The sequence below is a fragment of the Juglans regia genome, chromosome 9, assembly GCF_001411555.2.
Source record: "Juglans regia cultivar Chandler chromosome 9, Walnut 2.0, whole genome shotgun sequence".
Taxonomy (NCBI): Eukaryota; Viridiplantae; Streptophyta; class Magnoliopsida; order Fagales; family Juglandaceae; genus Juglans; species Juglans regia.
Genome location: NC_049909.1, coordinates 22,786,419 through 22,806,938, shown reverse-complemented (window position 1 = coordinate 22,806,938; position 20,520 = coordinate 22,786,419). Strand labels below are relative to the sequence as shown.

At 33.3% G+C, this 20,520-nt stretch overlaps 2 protein-coding genes across 2 annotated transcripts; one reads left to right on the top strand and one right to left on the bottom strand.

The window, feature by feature from the left end:
- Positions 1 to 9,545: 9,545 nt before the first annotated feature.
- LOC108993282 (G-type lectin S-receptor-like serine/threonine-protein kinase At4g27290) lies at positions 9,546 to 13,505 on the bottom strand. Its single transcript, XM_018968147.2, has 7 exons — positions 11,835 to 13,505; positions 11,295 to 11,426; positions 10,999 to 11,156; positions 10,721 to 10,931; positions 10,358 to 10,595; positions 10,128 to 10,278; positions 9,546 to 9,992 (listed from the first exon to the last, which is right to left on the bottom strand). The coding sequence occupies exons 1-7, from the start codon at positions 13,102 to 13,104 to the stop codon at positions 9,690 to 9,692; spliced, it is 2,463 nt and encodes an 820-aa protein (XP_018823692.1). The 5' UTR covers positions 13,105 to 13,505; the 3' UTR covers positions 9,546 to 9,689.
- A 6,303-nt stretch (positions 13,506 to 19,808) lies between these two features.
- Positions 19,809 to 20,520, top strand: LOC108992222 (calcium-binding protein PBP1-like). Its single transcript, XM_018966712.2, has one exon. The coding sequence runs from the start codon at positions 20,038 to 20,040 to the stop codon at positions 20,398 to 20,400; it is 363 nt and encodes a 120-aa protein (XP_018822257.1). The 5' UTR covers positions 19,809 to 20,037; the 3' UTR covers positions 20,401 to 20,520.

Sequence of the window (20,520 nt, the reverse complement as noted above, 5' to 3'; positions counted from 1 at the left end):
TGAGGCGTTGCTATTTGGGACAGAATTTGATTTCAGGTTAATTGGAGTAGTGGTCCATTGTTCTGATGGATGGATTGAATTTGACTTTTGTAAAAGCTGGAAAATCGCCCTCCCAAAAAAAAAAACGAAAACAAAAACAAAACAAACAATACGATTGGGTGTGGGCAAAACGAGATGACGCATCTCACGCTGCATGCTGACGAAAATTAAATAAAATAAAATAAAAACATTAATTAATTGACATTTATGTCCTACCAACAAAATTGAGCAAACTGTGAGATGGTCGATGGATTAGTTAAAAATTAAATTTATTGAATATTTAGTTATAAAAAATTAATCATAAAAAATTAATCAAATTTTAAATAATTAAAATTTAGTTACAGTTATATTTAAATAATTTTTAAATTTGAATATATTTATTCATAAATCAAATTATTATTTTATGAATTATTTCTCTCTCTAGCAAACTAACATATCTAATTTTTAGAAATGTTTGTTGAATGGATGCTAAGAACGGTTCATGTGCACGAGTTCATAAATATTCTGTCCAAATTTAATAAAAAAATATAGTTAGATGAGAATTATAGAAATTAGTAAAATATGATAAAATAAAATAAATTAATAATTAAAAAATTAAATATTTTTTTAATTATTAATTACTCATTATTATATAATGAATAAATAGATAATTCAATGTGAAAATTTGATATGAATAGCCAAAGTCAAATTCATTTTATATTATTTTATTGTTATATAATGAAAAAATAACTATTCCAATGTAGAGACTTATGTGAATAGAATAGTTAAAAGTTAAATTTATCTTACATTCATAAAAAATATACTTTAATTTTAGTTAATACATTGAGAGTGCTTTGAGAGACAGAAAGGACCACTCTTCAAAACTTCTTATTTATGAAAAATATCTTAGTTAAATTAGATCCATAAACTGGCATATGTAGTACGTCAGATTATAAAATTATGTTTAATATAAAATAGATCTAACACATCACGTAAATGCACGTCAATTTATAAATTTAATTTTACTTAATTTCTTAATATCTTTAACAGTTATTATTTATTTATTCTCTCTCCCCAAAAAAAGTCAATTCTTATTTTGCAATAAAAAAGATATACTCCCTGTTATCTTATAGCCAGTCTGTATGCACAAATTAAATTTCACCTAATTATTCGGCACTATTTTATTATAAATATATATAAATAAGGAGGAGGCCGCCTCATGCAGTGTCTTTTTGGGGGAAATGAAGAACAATGAGCTCGAATCGTTCCCTCACGTAACATAAAATATATTTCGAGCAGGAAGCCAAGTCCTCTGTTATTATTATTATTATTATTTTCGGTCAGCAAAAGCCTACGGCTAAGGTGTTCATGTCCATTCCAATTTATCTATTTTTATTTTTTTAAAAAATGCAAGATACTTGCTCATTTTAAAATTATATGTCCATTCCAAAATCTTACGGCCTGATAATCTCATTTCGACGTCAGAATTAAAGGTTTGCAGAGTTGGGTCCAATACCACCATATGTATGTATATGAACACGAGAAATGCTTTTGTTTGACGTACATGGCGTGTAGTCCTTGTTAATCTGATCAGCTAATGACATCATTTTTAGCTCGTTTGTTTTTTAAGATGAGATTAGATGAGATTAAAATTAAAAAATTAAATAAAATATTATTAAAATATAATTTTTAGTATTATTTTTATTTTAAGATTTGAAAAAGTTGAATTGTTTATTTTATTTTGTATTGAAAGTTAAAAAAGTTGTAATGATTAGATAAGATGAGATGAGATGTTTTTTCAAAACAAACGAGACCTTTCGGCAACTCTTTTTATCTTCTCGTTGAATTACAACTGACCTTCTACAAAAAGACATTTTTTTTTTGTTCCTACCACCAATATTAATTGTTGTTTAGGGAGGCTTATTAGAAGTCTCAGAAGAGCACGATTTAGGGCATATATTATAGGCAATCTTGACGTAGATCAAACTATTTTTTATTGGCAAAGGATTATCCAAGAGAATAATATTGCAATAATAATCTTCATGGGGCCGTTTAGACGTCCTACTACTACTGCCCGTAAAGTAGGTAGTTAGGCCTTTTCAGTTTTCACACCGTGATGGGAGTTCAGTAAGGTTTAGCTGATCGAGGAGGCCCCCCAACCCCCACCATTAATAATGACTGAAAAATGAAAAACAAGCTTTGGCTTCACGAATTTGTTTGCAATCACTCGGTCTATCTCTTCTTCCCCCACATAATGTTAATCAGTCATGTTGCCTTGTTCTGAAAGTCATGCATGCAATGATCCATCATTGGATCAACAGAAAAATATTATATATTAATAATAATAAAATATGGATATGGAAAATGCTACTCTTCCGCTGGTGCACTCATTTGAACAGGTCTTCACGTTCATGAGTACGTCCCATTTCAGCATGATAGTTGAAAGCAACTGCACACTCGATCGCTAGCTGGGAACGATCGATGCCAAGGTTGGACTTGGAAATTAATGGCCGTCATCAATATATCGTCCTCGTCGACTTTTATACGATTCTGACCGACGAGTTCTTTCACAGATTACATATGCACGCATGCGCTATAAATATTTGACTAGTCAAATATTAATAAAATTTAAAATATAGTTAAATTCTGTATAAATCACTTTCATTAGACTAGTTAAAATCTTTTATTTTAGATTTTGAACTACATGAATGACATTAAAGGAATTTTTATATATGAAGACTTACTGTTTATCCATTAAATTCATATTTTATTCACAAATAATCAGTAAATGTTTATTAAATTCTTTTTAAAATTTTCATTGGTAAATAAAGCTATATTATGTCTAGATTTTTCAAGAAATGTTTTTATAAACAATGTTATAGGATAATTAGGTTGATATAAAAAAAATAGTTGAAAAATAATAATTTTAAATAAAATTTAAATTATTAATTAATATATAAAATGTATTTGTAAAATACAAAAATAAACTTATTAAAAAATATTATTATTAAAATATAGACTATTATATTATTATACAATATATATTAATATCTTCAATCACTCTAACTTTAAGAAAACTGGCATTGGACTCATAGTCCAACAAATGAGTCCAATATTTAAAATTTGATGAATTTCGCTCAAAACACATGGCATTGGATTCACCTTTTACTTAAATGTGAAGCTTTCAGCTCCAGTGGAGTCTCATTTATCTTCAAACTTGATGAACTACTATTCAACGTCCATCGGATTATTTTATTACGAAAATCACTCTTTTGCACGCGAAATAGTTCTTTCTTCACTTTCTACTCTGCTTTCTTCCTCTACTCCGAAATCTCCAAATCCCCAAATCCATTTTCTATTCTTCATCTCCCTTTCTTTCTTTATCTCCTCTCCCTTTCTTTCTTCCCGAATCTGGGATTTTATTCTTTATTCCCTCTCTTCTATGCTTTCTTCTCTACACCCAAATCCCTTTTCGATTCTTCATCTCCCCTTCTTTCTTCCTCTCCCTTTCTTCCTGATTCCCAGATTTCCCTTCTCCCTCTCCCTTTCTTCCTCTCCGTTTCTTCCCTCCATTTCCTCTCCTATTTTTCGCGAAGCTTGTATTATATCATTTGCTGATAAAGTGACCAATTCATCTTCGTGAAGCAGATTTTCAAGTTCGTACGAGGTGTTTCAGGTGAAAGACGACCTCCATCACCTCCATAGGCGCACCGTTGCCGCTCCTTTCTCTTCTGCTCCGAACGTTAACGTTCTCCATCTCCGTGAGTTCACTCTCTCATATATGTATGTATGAGAAATTTTGCACTACATTTATATGATTTTAGATGAGACGTAAATAACTGGGATCCACAAAGCTAAACCCCAATTAACTAGTATTACAGCTTGGTTAGGTCGTATAACTACTTCAGTTTTATATGGCTTTTGAGGCATACAATGTCAGCATGGTGGATAAAGATGATATCTAGCTATGACCCAGAAAATATGTTTCAAGAAGATTATCTACTTGCTTATAGTCAGCAAAATGATTTTGAATACCACTGGTTTACAACTACCAATAACAACAATAATATTAAAGGAATATTTAATTCAATTTCTTTATAAAAAAAATTTAGAGACTTGAATCAACTTGGGGATGCCACACAATAAACCTCTGATACTATCCTGCAATGCCGTCTGTTAATGTTATTCGACCATTGCGTTGTGTGATTGAAGTCCAAACGTTTACAAGAACTGTTATTCTTGATTTTAAAATTACATCCTATTTGGTAGTACTTATAATTGTTAACCCGATTTTTTATTTGATTGCTTTTTAGTTCTTATTTTCTATTTTCTTATTATATTTGCCTTGAATAATCATAAGATGTTTGAAATTTAATTAATAAATTTACTTATAACAGATAAACGTTCTTGATCTGACAGATCATGACACAATGTCAGGCATCCTCGAGGCTCTAGAAGCTGCTCGAAAATTTAGAATCAAGATAATTCCAGGTGTTGAAATTAGTACAATATTCTCTCCAAGGTAAATTTCTGAAGTTGTGGCTTTGGAAGGCTTATACATACAGACAAGTGTGTTCCTGTAGTTGCTTGGAGTGTTTAATTTTAGTTTCCCCTTACATTAGAGAGTGCAGTTGCCTAAAACCATAATTGTGACTGGAAATGGCAAGAATTGTGAGAACCTAGTTTTTCCTTATATATGTCTATGATGTTTGGACACTGATATCAGTGCTCAATCTGATAATGTAATCTTAATTGTGACTTTTTGTGGGCTGTTGTGATCGAAACATATTCAAAGTATTATCCCATTGTCATGAAGTTGCTTTGAACAATTTTTTTTTATAATGTATACTGTTCTATTTAATGCTGTAATTAATAAAACTCTGTCTTTGCTGGAATTCAATACTGGAATTTTTTTCGGGTATTGCTAATTGTAATATTGTGTAAATGAACTTGTTGTGTAACTATTAGCACTTAACAGTTTAATCAAAATGAACTTTGGGAAAGTAACATGCAGCATGGTTTGATATTTTTTAAAAATGTGCTGCCTTATATCTATTTTCTTGTGCTGCCTGGTATCTATTTTATTGTACTGCATTGTATCTATTTTCTTGTACTTATTGTGTTGTCCTGTATCTATTATCTGATTCTTAAAGGATGGACACCCCATATGAGGAGGACCCATTCTTCACCACTCTCTTACAAAGTGGAGGAGAAGGTTGCACTCTAACATATGAGCAATATTCTAATGTTATGATCCAAACAACTCCCCTTTACGATGAAAAAAATAATTTAATTGAGGAAAAAAATTAACCGAGAAACAATAATTTAATTTATTAATTAATATATAATTAGTATAATTGTAAAATATGAAAAAAAAATTATTATTAAAAAAATAATATTATATTATTAATTTAATGAATTTAATGACTAATTCAATATAAATTTATGAATAAAAAGATTTTAAATATATAAAAAATATGTATTTTTTATTAAAATTTAAAGATAAATTTGATGAATTCAATCAGGTAAACTTTAACCAAATTTTAGACTTGAGATTTGAGAATGACTGGACTGGATGGTATAACTCTGCCCGTTCTGATCTGTCTCCGTCAGATTATTTTGCTTTTCGTTTTCCAAAATGACAGGTAGCTTTTTTTCTTTTTCTTTTTTCTATTTTAATTTTAGTTTTGTGTAAGGTGAACGTAATGATGACATTTTGTATGAGATCCACGTCAATATCAGCAATGTCAGATACGGTGGAACATTATCTATAAAAGTAAATAAATATAAAATTTAAGTAAAAAAAAAATTATTATTTTCAACAGTAAATTTTTATTTTTATTTTTTTTAACTAGAATATATGATACTTGCACAATCTATAATATTATTCCTCTAATATTGATTACTCTAGAAAAAACATCTAATATTGGTTCTATTGTTTGCCAAAATAACATTTTGGAATTGTTAATAATAGAATATATTCATAATATTTTAATCCATGTGGTAATATGACTTATTCTCTATCATATTTAATTTATTAGGTAAATCAATCAGTATCATCGATTTATTGTATTTTCATTTTTTATCTAATCTCATTCTGCACATATGTTATATGTTAAAAAACAATTGAGAGTAGCAAATATGTAGCTCTCAAAGTCTCACTCCCAATTTCTCTATTCTCCATCTCCTTTTCTATTTTATTTTAATTTATATATGGTATCAAAGCCCTTTGACGCCGAACATAATTTAGATTAATTCTGGTGACTAGTTTCAACAGATAATCAAAACAAAGAAGACAATAGATTCGCCCAAAATATAGAGAAAACAACTCTATTTTCAATTGAAAATGATCAAAACTCCAGAATGTCCAACCAAACTCACAAGCCCGAAAATAGTTTTAAATCGAAAAATATCATGATTTTACCAAAAATAGAAAAATCTTAATAAACATACCAAAAATAAATACATAAATAAAGAAGCAATCTGACAAAAATCTGGTCAAAATCGGGCTAAAAATCAATTCCTAACCGAGAAACAAAATATTACTATAAAAGGCAAAAATATCTAAAATTAGAGTTTTGAATTGGAAAACAGCTAATTTTGGACTTGAAAACAATGCTCACCAAACATAACTTGGTGATCACGGCGTATGCGCCGAAAAGAACTTTCCGAATTGAGGTCATATGCACGAATCCGATACATGTAGCCAAAGTTATGGTTAAAATACTAATATGTGCTCAAAACTTCCACAAATCAAGGAAAAGTCACTGTTTTATATTGTACCTGTGCTCAACTACTGTCTCAAGGTAGTTCAATGCCACCAAGGTACAATCTGACAGTTCAGCATCATCTGATTCGGGTTCCCCTACATCACCCTTGGCTAACGTCAGGCTCAATTCTATGGAATATTTCTCTTAAAGTTCTTCCACAGGCTTTACGTCTCACAAATTTTTCTCAATTACGTCCATTTTTCAATATAATTTTTCTTATATCAAAACACCAATCAACTGCATGAGTTGTTTTCGACATTTGGCATTAGAGCCACCAACTTCTTAGTGTCTCTCGTAATGTTTTTTCTTTCTCATTTATGATAAGTCTCATATTTAACGTAATATTTGGCATTTTTTTCGTTCACCACACATTTTCCAAAAACTTCCTACGCATTTAGCGAATCACTATTTGTGATAAGTCTCATATTTATCATGTTATTTGGTGTTCTTTTTTGGTTCACCATACATCCTTCAGAGACTTCGTATGCACTTAAAGGATTGATGCCCTCCTTTTCATCATCAATCTCGTACATCGATTTGTTTCTGTTTGCCATCCACTTGCGCCATAAGCCACCGAGATACCTTTTGTCAGGTCGTCAGTCAAATCCCCAAGTCTCATCCGCCTAGTCGAGAACGTGATCTTATTTACAAACTCAATTTAACGTCTTCATCAGCATCCTAAGTTTGAGGCGGATGTTAGAATATTATCATACATATTAGTACATGTGGTAATATGACTTATTCTTTACCGTATTTAATTTATTATGTAAATGAATCAATATCAATCAATACCATTGATTTATTGAATTTTCGTTCTTTCTCTAATCTCATTCATTTATAAATATAAACATATGCTATGTACTAAAAAATAATTGACAATATCAAAGATGTACCAGCAAAATCTCTCTCCCTCATTCTTTTTTTTTTCCTAGGCAAACATATTATATATATATATATACATTTAATAGTTACAGGATACAATAGTCAACAGGGTGAGAGGCCCCAACATTCAATCCAAACCAGTAAATACAACACAGGAAATAAAAATAAAAAAAGGGATATGGAGCCAATAACTTAACCCCCACCCATTTCTCAAAAGGGGAAGCTACTTGAAGTGGTTTTGATACAATTCGATAAACGGACTTTGGGCAGGTTTGGGGGTGGGATGAAACACAAAATTCTCATCTCATTTCATCTCATCATTACACATTTTTCAAATTCTCATACAAAATATAATAAACAATTCAACTTTTTCAAATCTCAATTCAACTTTTTCAAATCCCAATACAATAATAATACTAAAACATAATATTTTAAACACTAAAACAAAACACAAAATTCTCATCTCACCCCCCAAACCTGCCTATGATTGAGAGTTACAGTGAAGTGAGTTGTGCTGCATTTCACTGGACCAGATTGGCTGAAGGAGACTTTTACTACCTCTTTCCTACAATCTTTAGTTAGGAGAAGCGGAAACATATGAAGATGGCAAACAGAAGATGAGTCGAATCGCTAGATGATGAACGCCAGGGACTATGGAGGCGCGTGAAGGCCACGCGCCACTCTATGAAAGTGGAGGTTGGTCGGATCTGAAGGATTTGAGGTTGTTGGTCCCGAATATTCCTTGCGTGGTGGCAACAGGTACACCCCGATGCGGTGGTGCATGGATCTCACGCCTGGGTTGAGCTACAGGTGTGAAGCACACACTGCTCCTTTTGACATTCATTTTCGACCGTATGAAAGATCGACTGTATGGGAGTTCTTCGGTGGGGTGCGTGACAATCGTGGAGGGTCGAAAAAGTAAGTCGGTGCTTCTTCTTGATATAGATGGAAAACATAATAAGAACCGAATAAAAAAGGCTGAAAACTACAATAAAAAACTGAAAAACAATATAAGTAGGATGAGAGAGGGAGGAGCCAAAGCTCCAATTTGAGCTGGGAAGATGGGATCTTTGAGAGAGTTTAAAATATTATGTTTTAATATTATTATTATTTTAAAATTTAAAAAAGATAAATTGAAATTTAAAAAAGTTGAATTATTTATTATATTTTATATAAAAATTTAAAAAATATATAATAATAAAATAAAATAAAATAAAATGATAATTTTATATTTCATCCCACTCCCAAACTTCCCAATTGGACGGAAAAATCGTCTGGAGAGAGCGAGGCTGGAGAGTAGTTACAAGGGTTTATCTGTCTCACTCATTATATCTTCTCCATCTCCTTTTCTGTTTTTTTTTTTTAATTTTTTTCACATGAATTTTTAAGAATCTTAAAAGGTTACCTCCATCATTAGTTCTATCCTTTAATTGCGTTTCTCAAAGCAAAATTAGACGTGAGTTTATAGCATGCTTGAAGAGAAATTGATTAAAGAATTAGTGGGAAAAGAACATGCAGCTTTATGCGTAATGATTGATAGACTATATAATTAAGCAAAATGCGTGCAGTAAAAGCAACCAGCTCACTTTAACGATGCAAAGTGGAAAATTTAATAAGAGAAATGATTCTACAAATTTCATGCAAGTTTTTAAAAAATGGATTTCACTTAAAAATATATATATATAAAAAAAATTATTTTTTATTAGTACCATTTTTTTTTTTTTTTTACAAAGGACTCTTATAAAATTTGTCTATTTAAAATTTATATCTAACAATATTACTCATTTAATAAATATAAAGTGTAGACTTAAAAATTCGAACTCAAGCTCTATTAATAATTAATAATTTAAACTATCATTTATCTCAAAAATTTAAACTCAATACAAATCTAATTATTTAAGTCATTGCTGAAGCTAGAAAAACCTTTTTCCTTGGTTAAATATTATACGTTGAATTCATTACTACTACATAAATCTCAGAAGAACCCTCTGGATCCCCTTCTGCTCCAACTGGTGATACTCACCGTGCTTCAAACAATGTAGTGCTGATTCCATTTGCTGAATAAGTTGCATGCTGATCACTAGATGAATAATCTGACTTCTGTGAATCTATATAAAAACCTGGCTGCCTTGGCTTATGCAGTAAACTCTCACCACTTAACATGAGAACCACAGATGACATGTTGGGTCTATCTTCTGGATTATGTTGCACACATAACAAACCCACCTTAATGCATCTTAACGCTTCAGATTGAGTGATAGAGTCGCCTACTGATTCATCGACCAGTCCCATTGGCCTGTCTTCAACCAAAAGTCTCCACGCCTGAAACAAATAAACACCCACATCTTTCTGAGTCGGACTGCCTCCAGATTTTCCGATGAGTATTAAGATGGGTTTAAGATGGGTTTCTACTAAAAAACGAAAATATATCAATAGGGTGCCATTTTTCTTGCTTACATGTCCAAGAAGATTAAGGTTGTGGTCTGGATCACAGAATCCCCTGTTCTTCTTCCCACTTACGAGCTCTAGCACTAAAACTCCAAAGCTAAATACATCTGATTTTACTGAGTACTTCCCATGCACCGCGTACTCGGGAGACATATAACCACTGTAAGATATCATTGCAAAGAAAAGAAAGTTCGTAAGCTGTTCGATGTAACCAACAAAAGAAGTTCAAATGTACTTACTATGTTCCAACAATCCTATTGGTCTTGGAGTCCACTTCATCTCCCCCAAATGATCTAGCCAGGCCAAAGTCCGAAATTTTTGGATTCATGTTGTTATCTAGTAAGATATTGCTAGCTTTGAGATCTCTATGGATAACTCTCAGCCTAGAGTCTTCATGAAGATAGAGAAGTCCTCTTGCAATCCCCCCAATGATGTTCATGCGCGTTTGCCAGTCTAGTAATTTAATCTTCGTCTGATCTGTCAAATTTCACATTCTTGTTAGTACCATTCTTGCTGAATTCTCAACAAACTTCTTCAGTAACGAAAGATGATAACGCTAGCTGAAGATGAATGTCCTGATTTAGAAGGGTCAAAGCTCAAACCGAAAATAAAGAAGTCCAAGCTTTTGTTAGGCATGTATTCGTAGATCAACATTTTCTCATCTTCTTGAATGCAACACCCGAGAAGCTTCACTAGATTGCGGTGCTGAAGTCTGGCAATAAATTGAACTTCATTTTTGAACTCTTTTGGTCCTTGTCCTGAATTCTTTGAAAGCCTCTTTACTGCTATCACTTGCCCATCTAGCAGTGTACCCTGAAAATCCATAGGTTAGGAAATGTTACCGGAAAAGATAAGCTTACATAGCTAGGATGTTCTTTACCTTATAGACAGGTCCAAAGCCACCTTCTCCCAGCTTGTTGTTGCTTGAAAAGTTATCGGTGGCATTAGCTATGACTGTCAAATCAAATATCGTCAACTCCATGTCTTCGTTCAAGCCTTCATTGTCGCAATCTTTCTTGTCGATTCTTTTCTTCATTCCTGAAATATTAGGAACTAAATTGGGCACTAAAAACTTGAAGAGTATAATTGAATGGAAGCCGGCCAGCAACCACCTAATCTGATGCATTAGAAATGATGATCAGATTCAGAGTCAGAGTCCACATCTTACAGATTTACCTTTGGAACCTAGTCTCTTCTTCCGTATATATGTGATCACTCCAAGTATTAGAATTACAGTGACTAATATTGCAGACCCTATGATTGATGCTTGTTTTAACTTGCTGGGTTGCTTGCTTTTCTCTTTTCGATCTGCAAGATAAGAAGTATGGTCAATATAATATATTTGCCACTATTGATTTTTGTTTCCAAAGGGGTATTTGCCAATTTTGATTGTTCTATCACATAGCAATTAAATTGGAATCCAACTGCTGTTGTTCCTGGCTTCCAGAGTATTATCGCTTTGCGAAGTTGAATTGAAGGGAAGGGGAAAGTATCTTAATTTTCACTATCTACTATATAGCTTGTAGTTGTGTCGGACTTCCTCGGCCAACATCCAAAATTTGTTTATTTTGTTCCTAAAAATGTTCCATTGTTTCGAAGCTAGCATGCTTGAGAAGTATCAATGGAAGACGAAGCCATATAGCGGTCGATTTTGTCCTCTATTTAGCGAAAGGAAGCAAATCCATGAAAAAGAAAAAGAAGAAAAGTAAAATGTACCTAGTTCTGAATTGGCCAGCTTTAAATATAGCTCTTGTCCACCCTCGGAGAATACTCTAATATCAATCAGGTTATCGAACCAAAGCAAGCAGCCACTTCCCTCTCCCCTAATATCTAGATTTGAATATGCTGTGCAAGAGCAGTTTTTTAAACACAATCCCTCACATTCCTTGAGGCTAGTAGTCTTATTAAACCAGGAGGAAGATGTGTCGGGCAATTTCAACTCCGTGCACTTCAAGAAGCCGTCTCCATCATTGCATTCCAATGGAGTCCTCCGAACACACCCATCGGACCAATCATTTGAATTCCAGTTTCTTTCAGACTTGGGTTCGAATCCCTCAAAACATGCACATACTGGGGAGTTATTGGGATTGCAGGTAGCATAGGCACCACAGAAGGCATAATTTTCACACTGATCCAACTGGGATGTAACGAACCGCTGCCAACTGTGTGTCCGATCTATCCATGTGAAGCGTTCGGATATGCCTGACGGATTCAGTACAAGTCTTGAAAAAACTGAACTGTTTAGGAGTCTGTTCTCATAATAGACCTCATTCTCATTTAACACAAACGTATAATTAATTATCGGATTCGGTCTAATTAACCCAGGAATCCCCGAAAATGCAAGGCCATTCCATGGCCCCGCTCGAAACTTGATTGCAGCTCCCTCCATAGCAACTAACTGCGGAAGCCCATGAGGATCTATCCTTACCGAAAACACACCTTGAGCAGGATCTTCTATGCTCTTCCAAGATGATAGAAACCTGTCTAGACCAGTTACCAAGTTCTTTCCAAGCTTCATTTCCGGTAGGAGCGTGTCACAAGGATAATCAAAACTTTGCCACAAAAAATTTCCTGGGTCATCAAAGTTTCCATCCTTCACAACTAGATTTCCAGCATCCAAGAGCTGTGCAACTGGAATTTCTGGAGTCCTTGATGTATTAGACGACCAAACAGTACTATTTGTGCTGTTGAGAAGGACAAGAACTCCCTCATAAGTGATCCTTAAGACTCCTGAGTGATCGTTAAGAGGAGTGTCTCTGTTGGCTACCCATACAACAATTTCAGAAGATACTAAGTACCATATTCCCACATATCGACTCTTTGAACTACCTGGGCTGAAGAATCCCAATCGAAAACTTCGATCAGCTGAAACTAAAGTGTCGCCGTCTCTAATTGGTTGAATTGGGGTAATGGTGTCTAGCGTAATGGAGCTTCTTAAGAGGGAGAGTAATAAAGAGTACACAACAAGATAGGCAAAAGCTTCCATTGATTTTTCTATGGCTTATCCGTTTTTTCAGATCTACAAAGTAGTGCATTGAATATGCGCAGAGGTAAGCAATATAACTTCGGAATATGCTATTTCTATTCAATTATCAATTTTCTAATGTTTTTTCTTTTTTCTTCTAAATGTTAGCCAATGCTTTTATTAGAAATCCGTGAAGAAAAACCTGTTAATATTGCAAGGACCTTCATCTCCTATTTTAGTAAAACTTATTCGGATGCGATGATTTCCAGAGTAAGATCTAGTACTGTTTACGCCATCTTCTGGGATGCAGTCAACAATGCGTAATTCAGGGTCTTCCATCGATCCCATATATCTTCTCGATCGTCAGGAACAAAGAGCAGATCATGAGTTTTCTGAATCATATTTCCTTTGAGATGGAAGAAACAATATATATGTATGTATATCATATATAGAAGGAGAGATGTTCCTCAAATGGCATGAATCCATCACGTCCACAAGTCCAACTTATTGAAATAAATCAGATTTGTATTAATTGCAGTAATCATGAATGGACTACAATTCAACAGGTGGAAGGCAAAAAGTCTTAATTAATTCCTGAGTCGTGACTCGTGAAGTAATTTACACGGCGAGGACTTTACAGCGGCCACATCCTTTTTCTTTCAGAAAACTTGTGAAGCAGCCTAGTTAGGATGACATACAAAAGTTCTTTCTGCACCACATTTTCCTTGCACGATACTTTCAAATTACAAATTAAATACTTTATATTTCGATAATCCGACAAAAGAGCCGGTTATTGATAGAAAATATAAGCTAAAATAAAACTTATAAAATGAAGAAAATGAGGGAGAAAAAAATTAAAAGAAGAGATACATTTTTACTGTTCTTAATTATAATTGAATATAAAACATATGTCTCTATATAGGAGGATTATATAAAGATGAAATAAAATAAATATCTTAATTTGATATTATTTTTAGAAGGATAGAGAAGAGAAAAAGACGAAAATAATTAGCCCTTAATAAAGATATCTTGTCAAACCTAATATATATATAATAGTGCAAGGCTTCAATTATTGAGGCAAAGCTATCAGATTATATAAAGATGAAATAAAATAAATATCTTAATTTTATATTAGTTTTAGAAGGGTAGAGAAGAGACAAATACGAAAATAATTAGCCCTTAATAAAGAGAAATTGTCAAACCTAATATATATATATATATATTAGGTGTGGAGTGACGTGCAATTCACCTTATTTTAGTGATTAATATTCATAAAATATTAAAATGTAAAAATAATATGTTTTTTAAAATAAAACTAATTAGTCAATAATTTAATACACAGGAATAGAAAAATAAATTTTAACAAGCATTATAATGATAACAAAATATTACAGTAATATGAAAATTAAATGATTTTCAATATTTTAGCAATAATTTTCTTAGCAAAATATATAAATTTTAGAATTCAACTATACTACTCAATGATCTAGGGAGCATTAAAAAAATACAGAGTATTTTATTTCTATATTGCTCTCACATTTTTCATCATATAGACGTTTGGATTCGAAGATGACTTGAGATGGATTGTAAATAGTAATGAGATGAGTTGTGAATAGTAGTGAGATCTGTGAGTTAAAGTTGCTGAATAGTAATGAATAGTAGTGAGATGAGTTGAAATGAGCTACGAATACAAACGTCTAGCTCTTCTATTTTGGAAACTCCAAAAATATTATAATGGTAGAAAATAATTTTATCTAAATGATTTTAATTAATTAAGAATATTATGAGATTTAAATTATGTTAAAAATTCTAATTATTTATATGATTTTATTTTCTTAAAAATATTTAACAAAACTCTATCATTTATTTAATGATGAAAGACTAGTATTTTATAAATTAAAGTTGGATTTATATTTTAATTATCTATTTTAAGTTAGTTTATTTTTAATATTTTAACCTCCATTGTTGGATCAATTTTGGAGATTCAAGATGAATGCTTGAGATTTAAAGTCTCAAACCCTAACTTTTCTCCTCATTTTTCCCTCTTCCCTCTCTCTCCTCCCTCCCTCCGCTGCACGCCCCTCTCCCTCTCGATCTCTTCTCCTCAGCTCCGCCTAGTGCCACCGGCCGTCTCTATCGCGCCACCACCAAGCCCAGTCACCGGCGACCTTCTCCACGCCGATCTCGTCCCCACAGACCTCTCTCTCTCTCTCCCCCCGCAACGGCCGAAGCCCGTAGCCCTCTCTCTTCCTTTACACGCACGGGTTTCTCCCCGTAATGCTGCCGTTAGCCACCCCTACGATACCGCACCACCACCACCAGCCTCGTCCTTCGCCAATGACCCCTCCACTTCCTCATTTTCTCCAGTCGACGACCCCTGATTTGTAATTTGTGTGAAAACTTGTGTGGTAATTTGGTGATTTGTGTGATGATTTTGTAGTGATTTTGTTGTGAGGATGTAGAGAGGAACGCGGACGAAGAAAGGGACGTAAGGAGAAGAAGAAAAGTGTAAAACACGTATTACTGTTCATTATTGTTCACGTTTATAGCCACTTTTAAATATAAGGGGGATACTAGTTGTAGAGTTACGTGCAATGCACATTTTCCTAGTTAGGAGAAAAAAAAATTAGAGATGACTAATAGGAGAAAAAAAATTATAGATGACTAATATTCACAAAAATATAAAAATAATATGATTTTTTGAAAAAAATTAATTAGTCAATAATTTAATGCATAGGAGCATAAAAATAAATTTTAACAAGCATTATAATGATAACAAAACGTTACAGTAATATGAGTAATATGAAAATTAAAAGATTTTAGATATTTTAACAATAGTTTTCTTTGCAAAATCTACGAATTGTAGAATTCAACCACAATACTCGATGACTTAGAGAGCACTAAAAAAATACTGTCTTTTATTTCTATATTGCTCTCACATTTTTTCAGCATTAAAGTAAGTCTCTTCTATTTTGAAAATTTCAAAAATATTATAATGGTAGAAAATTATTTTATCTAAATGATTTTAGTTAATTAAGAATATTATGAGCTTTAAATTATATTAAAAACTCTAATTATTTATATGGTTTTACTCTCTTAAAAATATTTAGCAAAACTCTATTATTTATTTAATGATGAAATATTAATATTTTATAATTTAAATTTGAATTTATATTTGAATGATCTATTTTAAGTTAGTTTATTTTAATGTTTTAACTTCTATTGTTGGATCAATTCTGGAGATTCAAGATGAAAGGCTGGGATTTAAAATCCCAAACCCTAACTTTTTCCCTCATTTTTCCTCTCTCTCCTCCCTCCCTCCAGCCGCTCGCCCCTCTCCCTCTCAATATCTCTTCTCCTCGGCTCCTCCCAACACCACCGGTTATCGTTACAGCGCCACCACCAAGCCTAGTCACCGGTGACCTTCTCACGCCTATCTCCTCCCCACAGACCTCTCTCTCTCTCCCCCCGCAACATGCTGAAGCCCGTAGCCCTCTCTCTTCCCGTCCCTTTGATTTCGGCATGAAAAAGATGATGCTGGGAAGAAAATCTTGGTGTTCTCCGTATTTTGAGTGATCACCAACTTAATTGATTTGGTATTCTCTCTTCGATTTCTTTTGATTATATATGTAAATAATAGCTTGTTCTTTTTTTTTGTCATTTTTGTACATTCATATACAAATGGCCATGGTATTTTCAGTGTTTTAATTGTCTCATTTTCATTAGTAAGATAGATGATTCTATATATTTGCTTTTATATATTTCCTGATTTTTCATGTTTGTACATGGATTTCTGAGTTTGACCACTGTACATATGGAGGAAATTAGATGATCAGAGAGCTTGCCCTCTCTCTTCACGGGGATCTGTTGTGTGGTGATATTTTATTTATTTTGTGATGATTTTATGTAGTGATTGTGTGATCTGGTGTTTTGTGAAGAATATTGATGTGAGGATGTAGAGAGGGACGAAGGAAAAAAATATAAAATAAGAATATTATTTATTACTGTTTATTAGGCGATAGACACGTTTAAGTATAAGGATATACATATATATATATATAAATATAATAGTGCAAGGCTTTAATTATTGAGGCAAAGCTATCAGATTGAAAAAGGAGGACCGGGTTACCTGAACTTCGGTCCCAAAATAATTTGTTCCCTGGCCCCTTCAAGGAAGGTAGGGCCAGAGCCCAATAAAAAATAATGGGCGGTTTTGTCCAAAGCTTGAGGCCGGCCTGGCCGCCAATACGGTTTGTCGTTGCAAAACATTGTTTAGAAGACTAAACATGAAAAGTGAAAATACGTGCTGTTACTTTTTTAATGTTTCCTAAAACTGGCCATCATTACGATGCCCAGGAGCATAAGCTCAAGCTTAGTATTCTGTTGTACCTATTAATGGGTCCAGCGTAGAGGAATTGAGGACTTGTTTTTAAGGCAAATGCGACTGTTCGTGGTAGTGAATAATATTTTAAAAATGGTGGATCCAAATTAAGGATTTTTGTACTTTAATTGGGGGCACGGAAGGAAGGATAAAGGAAGCTGCACTGAAACTTCATTTGTTCTGAGCGATAAAACCAAATTCACTCGACAGTTCACTCCATGGTGTGTCGCCATTATCGCAGTGTCTAAAATCTTGTCCTGTTTTATATTTGAAAGCATCTCTTTTTTGTCTTTTAGGTTGTGTTTGTATATTGAGTTGAATTCAATTCTTTATAAATAATAATAAGTTGAGCAGTAGAGAAAGTTATGCGAAACTCATCTAAACTAAATTTAAAATGTATTTAGATGTTAAGATGAGTTTAATACTTTTTATGAAAAGTTAAAAAAGATTGTGAATCTCACGTATCAATATGTGTTAAGTTGAAAAAAGTTATAAGTCTCACGTGTAAGAAGGTTTTGAGTTGAGATGAATTTAATAATTTGAGAGTCGAGTGTTTAAATGTTAGACTTAACTTAAAATTAGACTAAGCTCAACTGAATTTTACAACCAAACCCAGAGAAACACAGCATACTTTCACAAATTCCTTCCAAAACAAAAAAAAAAAAATCTTTCCAAAACCAATTCCCAGCTACACGCATGATTTCCTTTCGCTTTTGGACAAATTAATTAAGACATTATTCAGACATGTTAAGAAAAAGAAACCACGGTGGGAAAGATCCATGTGTCACCCTGCCCTGCCCTGCCCCCCAATTTGTAACCCCACTTTTTTAACCGCATGCATTTGCTTACAAAATATATATAAAACACAAACACGCACATAAATGTTATTGTCTTCAAGTTCATGAAAGGTTATTGTGTCGAATTCATAGTTTTGCCATCTCTGCAATTTGTGATCTGGATTGTTGGGATTCGTCTCGAACTTAAGGCAAAATTTCAAACCTTATTGTTTTTGGGGCCAAAAGTACATTTTGGTAAGGAATGCAATAATTTACACTAAACAAGGACAACTTGGTAGTATATTGTAAATCAACCTTAGCCACAATTTTTTTTTTTTAAAAGTAAATTGTAAATAATAGTGATATAATTTGTAAATAGCAGTGAAATGATTTGAGTTAAAATTTTTATGAAATTTTGAAAAATGAGAGAGAAAGGGTTCATAAAAATATAAAGTTAAAATAGAGTTATAATATAATTTTTTGTTTTAGAATTCGAAAAAGTTTAATTATTTTTTGTGTTTTGTTTAGAAGTTTAGGAAATTTGTTATTATTTGATAATGATTAGATGAAAAAGTTAAAAATTTGAAATTGAAAAATGTTGGCATTTGAATGATGTTTGGATGTTAAAATAAGATGAGATGAAATGCATGGTTTGGAAAACCAAACCAGACCTTAGAAACTAAAAGCTGACTTGTATTGATATAGTACGTTAGATTATAAAATTACTTTTACTATAAAGTAAATCTCACAAATCATATAGAGCAATGCCAATTTGTAAGTTTTTTTTCAGTAAAATCTGTCTGTGGCCGCTTGTTGTAGCACTTCTCAAAATCAATCTCAATGTATCCGTTTCCAATTGATCATAGATTAATGTTCAAACCTTATTTAATTTAATGGATTGAAATGGGTGGCATTAATTTGGTCATGAGTAATAGAGCAGTCATATATAATAGTACTCTATCCATTTTGCATACAGATCATCATGGTTCAAAAATTGATCTAGATCCAGCTCATGTAAACTACTATATGCAAAAATTAGGTTCTAAAATGGTTGCATCTATTTAATTTTGGATAGATTTTAATTGGCCTAGCTAGTCGGAAAGGAAAAAACTGATGACACTGGAGCAACTCAAGTTCAAGTTGGGATCGAGATTATCATACAAGAATGTCATATACATATACCACTCTGGTAGCGTCGAAGTCCTGCCTGGGCAGGATTTATTCCCATTTTCTCGTGTCTTATATATATTAAGAAACAAAATATGGACCACACACAGACATACCAACCCATACAATAAATAAATAAACACCATAATTGCCATGCAAGCATGCTAAATAATATATATTTATATATTTATTGATAAGGGGATTCTAAAAGAGTATTTTTTTTTTTTGGAGTGATTCGTCTTAATATAAGTAATTGGTTAACGCACGTTGAACACGATCGAGGAGTAGGCCACGAGCTAGCGAAGCGAGGTGGTATAGCTGTAATTTAAAACAACAGGTTAATGAATTATGAGCTTCTTACATATATATCCGATGCAGCTTCCAGGAAGGAGAAGCTCTTCACACATCCTGATCCATTTGTTGGCTCCTCCTCAATGTCTTCCCTTTCCACGAACGCGCGCCTCCATCTCTTTCCTCCCTTTGCTGCTCGTATAAGAGCACACCTCTCTCTCCCTCACTTTCCATCACTCCTCTTCCCAACCTTTCTACTGCATTTAATTAAGCTGCTCCCTCCCTCCCTAGCTAGCTCCTCCTTTTCACGTGCAAATTGGCCTGCAAGTTCGACCGACAATGGCACAATATCTGGCACTAGAGAATTATGCAGTCGATTTCCAGGACCACTTCCCGTCCATGATTGCACGGCTGGGAGCAGAAGCGTTTATAGAGGAGCTCTGCAACGGGTTTCGTTTGCTGATGGATTGCGACAAGGGTCTAATCACGTTTGAGAGCTTGAAGAGGAACAGTTCCCTGCTGGGGTTGTATGACATTGGGGATGAAGAGCTTGTGTGCATGCTTCTGGAAGGTGATCTTGACGGAGATGGGGCGCTGAGTCAGATGGAGTTTTGCATTCTCATGTTAAGGTTGAGCCCTGGCTTGATGCAGGCCGATAGATCTAAGAGATGGCCGGAGGATGACTTTGATGTTAGTTTCTGATCAGATGCGTAGAGTAGTACTGTTTTTTAATTATTTTCTTGTAAACTAATTGAGTACTCTCTCAGTGCTCATCCGGAGAAAATAATTAAAAATGGCAAATCATGTTGTAGGCTTTATTAA

Coding starts and splice junctions, on each gene's coding strand:
- LOC108993282 (XM_018968147.2), bottom strand. CDS start 13,104: ATGGAAGCTTTTGCCTATCTTGTTGTGTACTCTTTATTACTCTCCCTC. Junction 10,932..10,998: donor GCTTTGGACCTGTCTATAAG/GTAAAGAACATC, acceptor ATGGATTTTCAG/GGTACACTGCTAGATGGGCA. Junction 10,596..10,720: donor CTTGGACTTCTTTATTTTCG/GTTTGAGCTTTG, acceptor GAAATTTGACAG/ATCAGACGAAGATTAAATTA.
- LOC108992222 (XM_018966712.2), top strand. CDS start 20,038: ATGGCACAATATCTGGCACTAGAGAATTATGCAGTCGATTTCCAGGAC.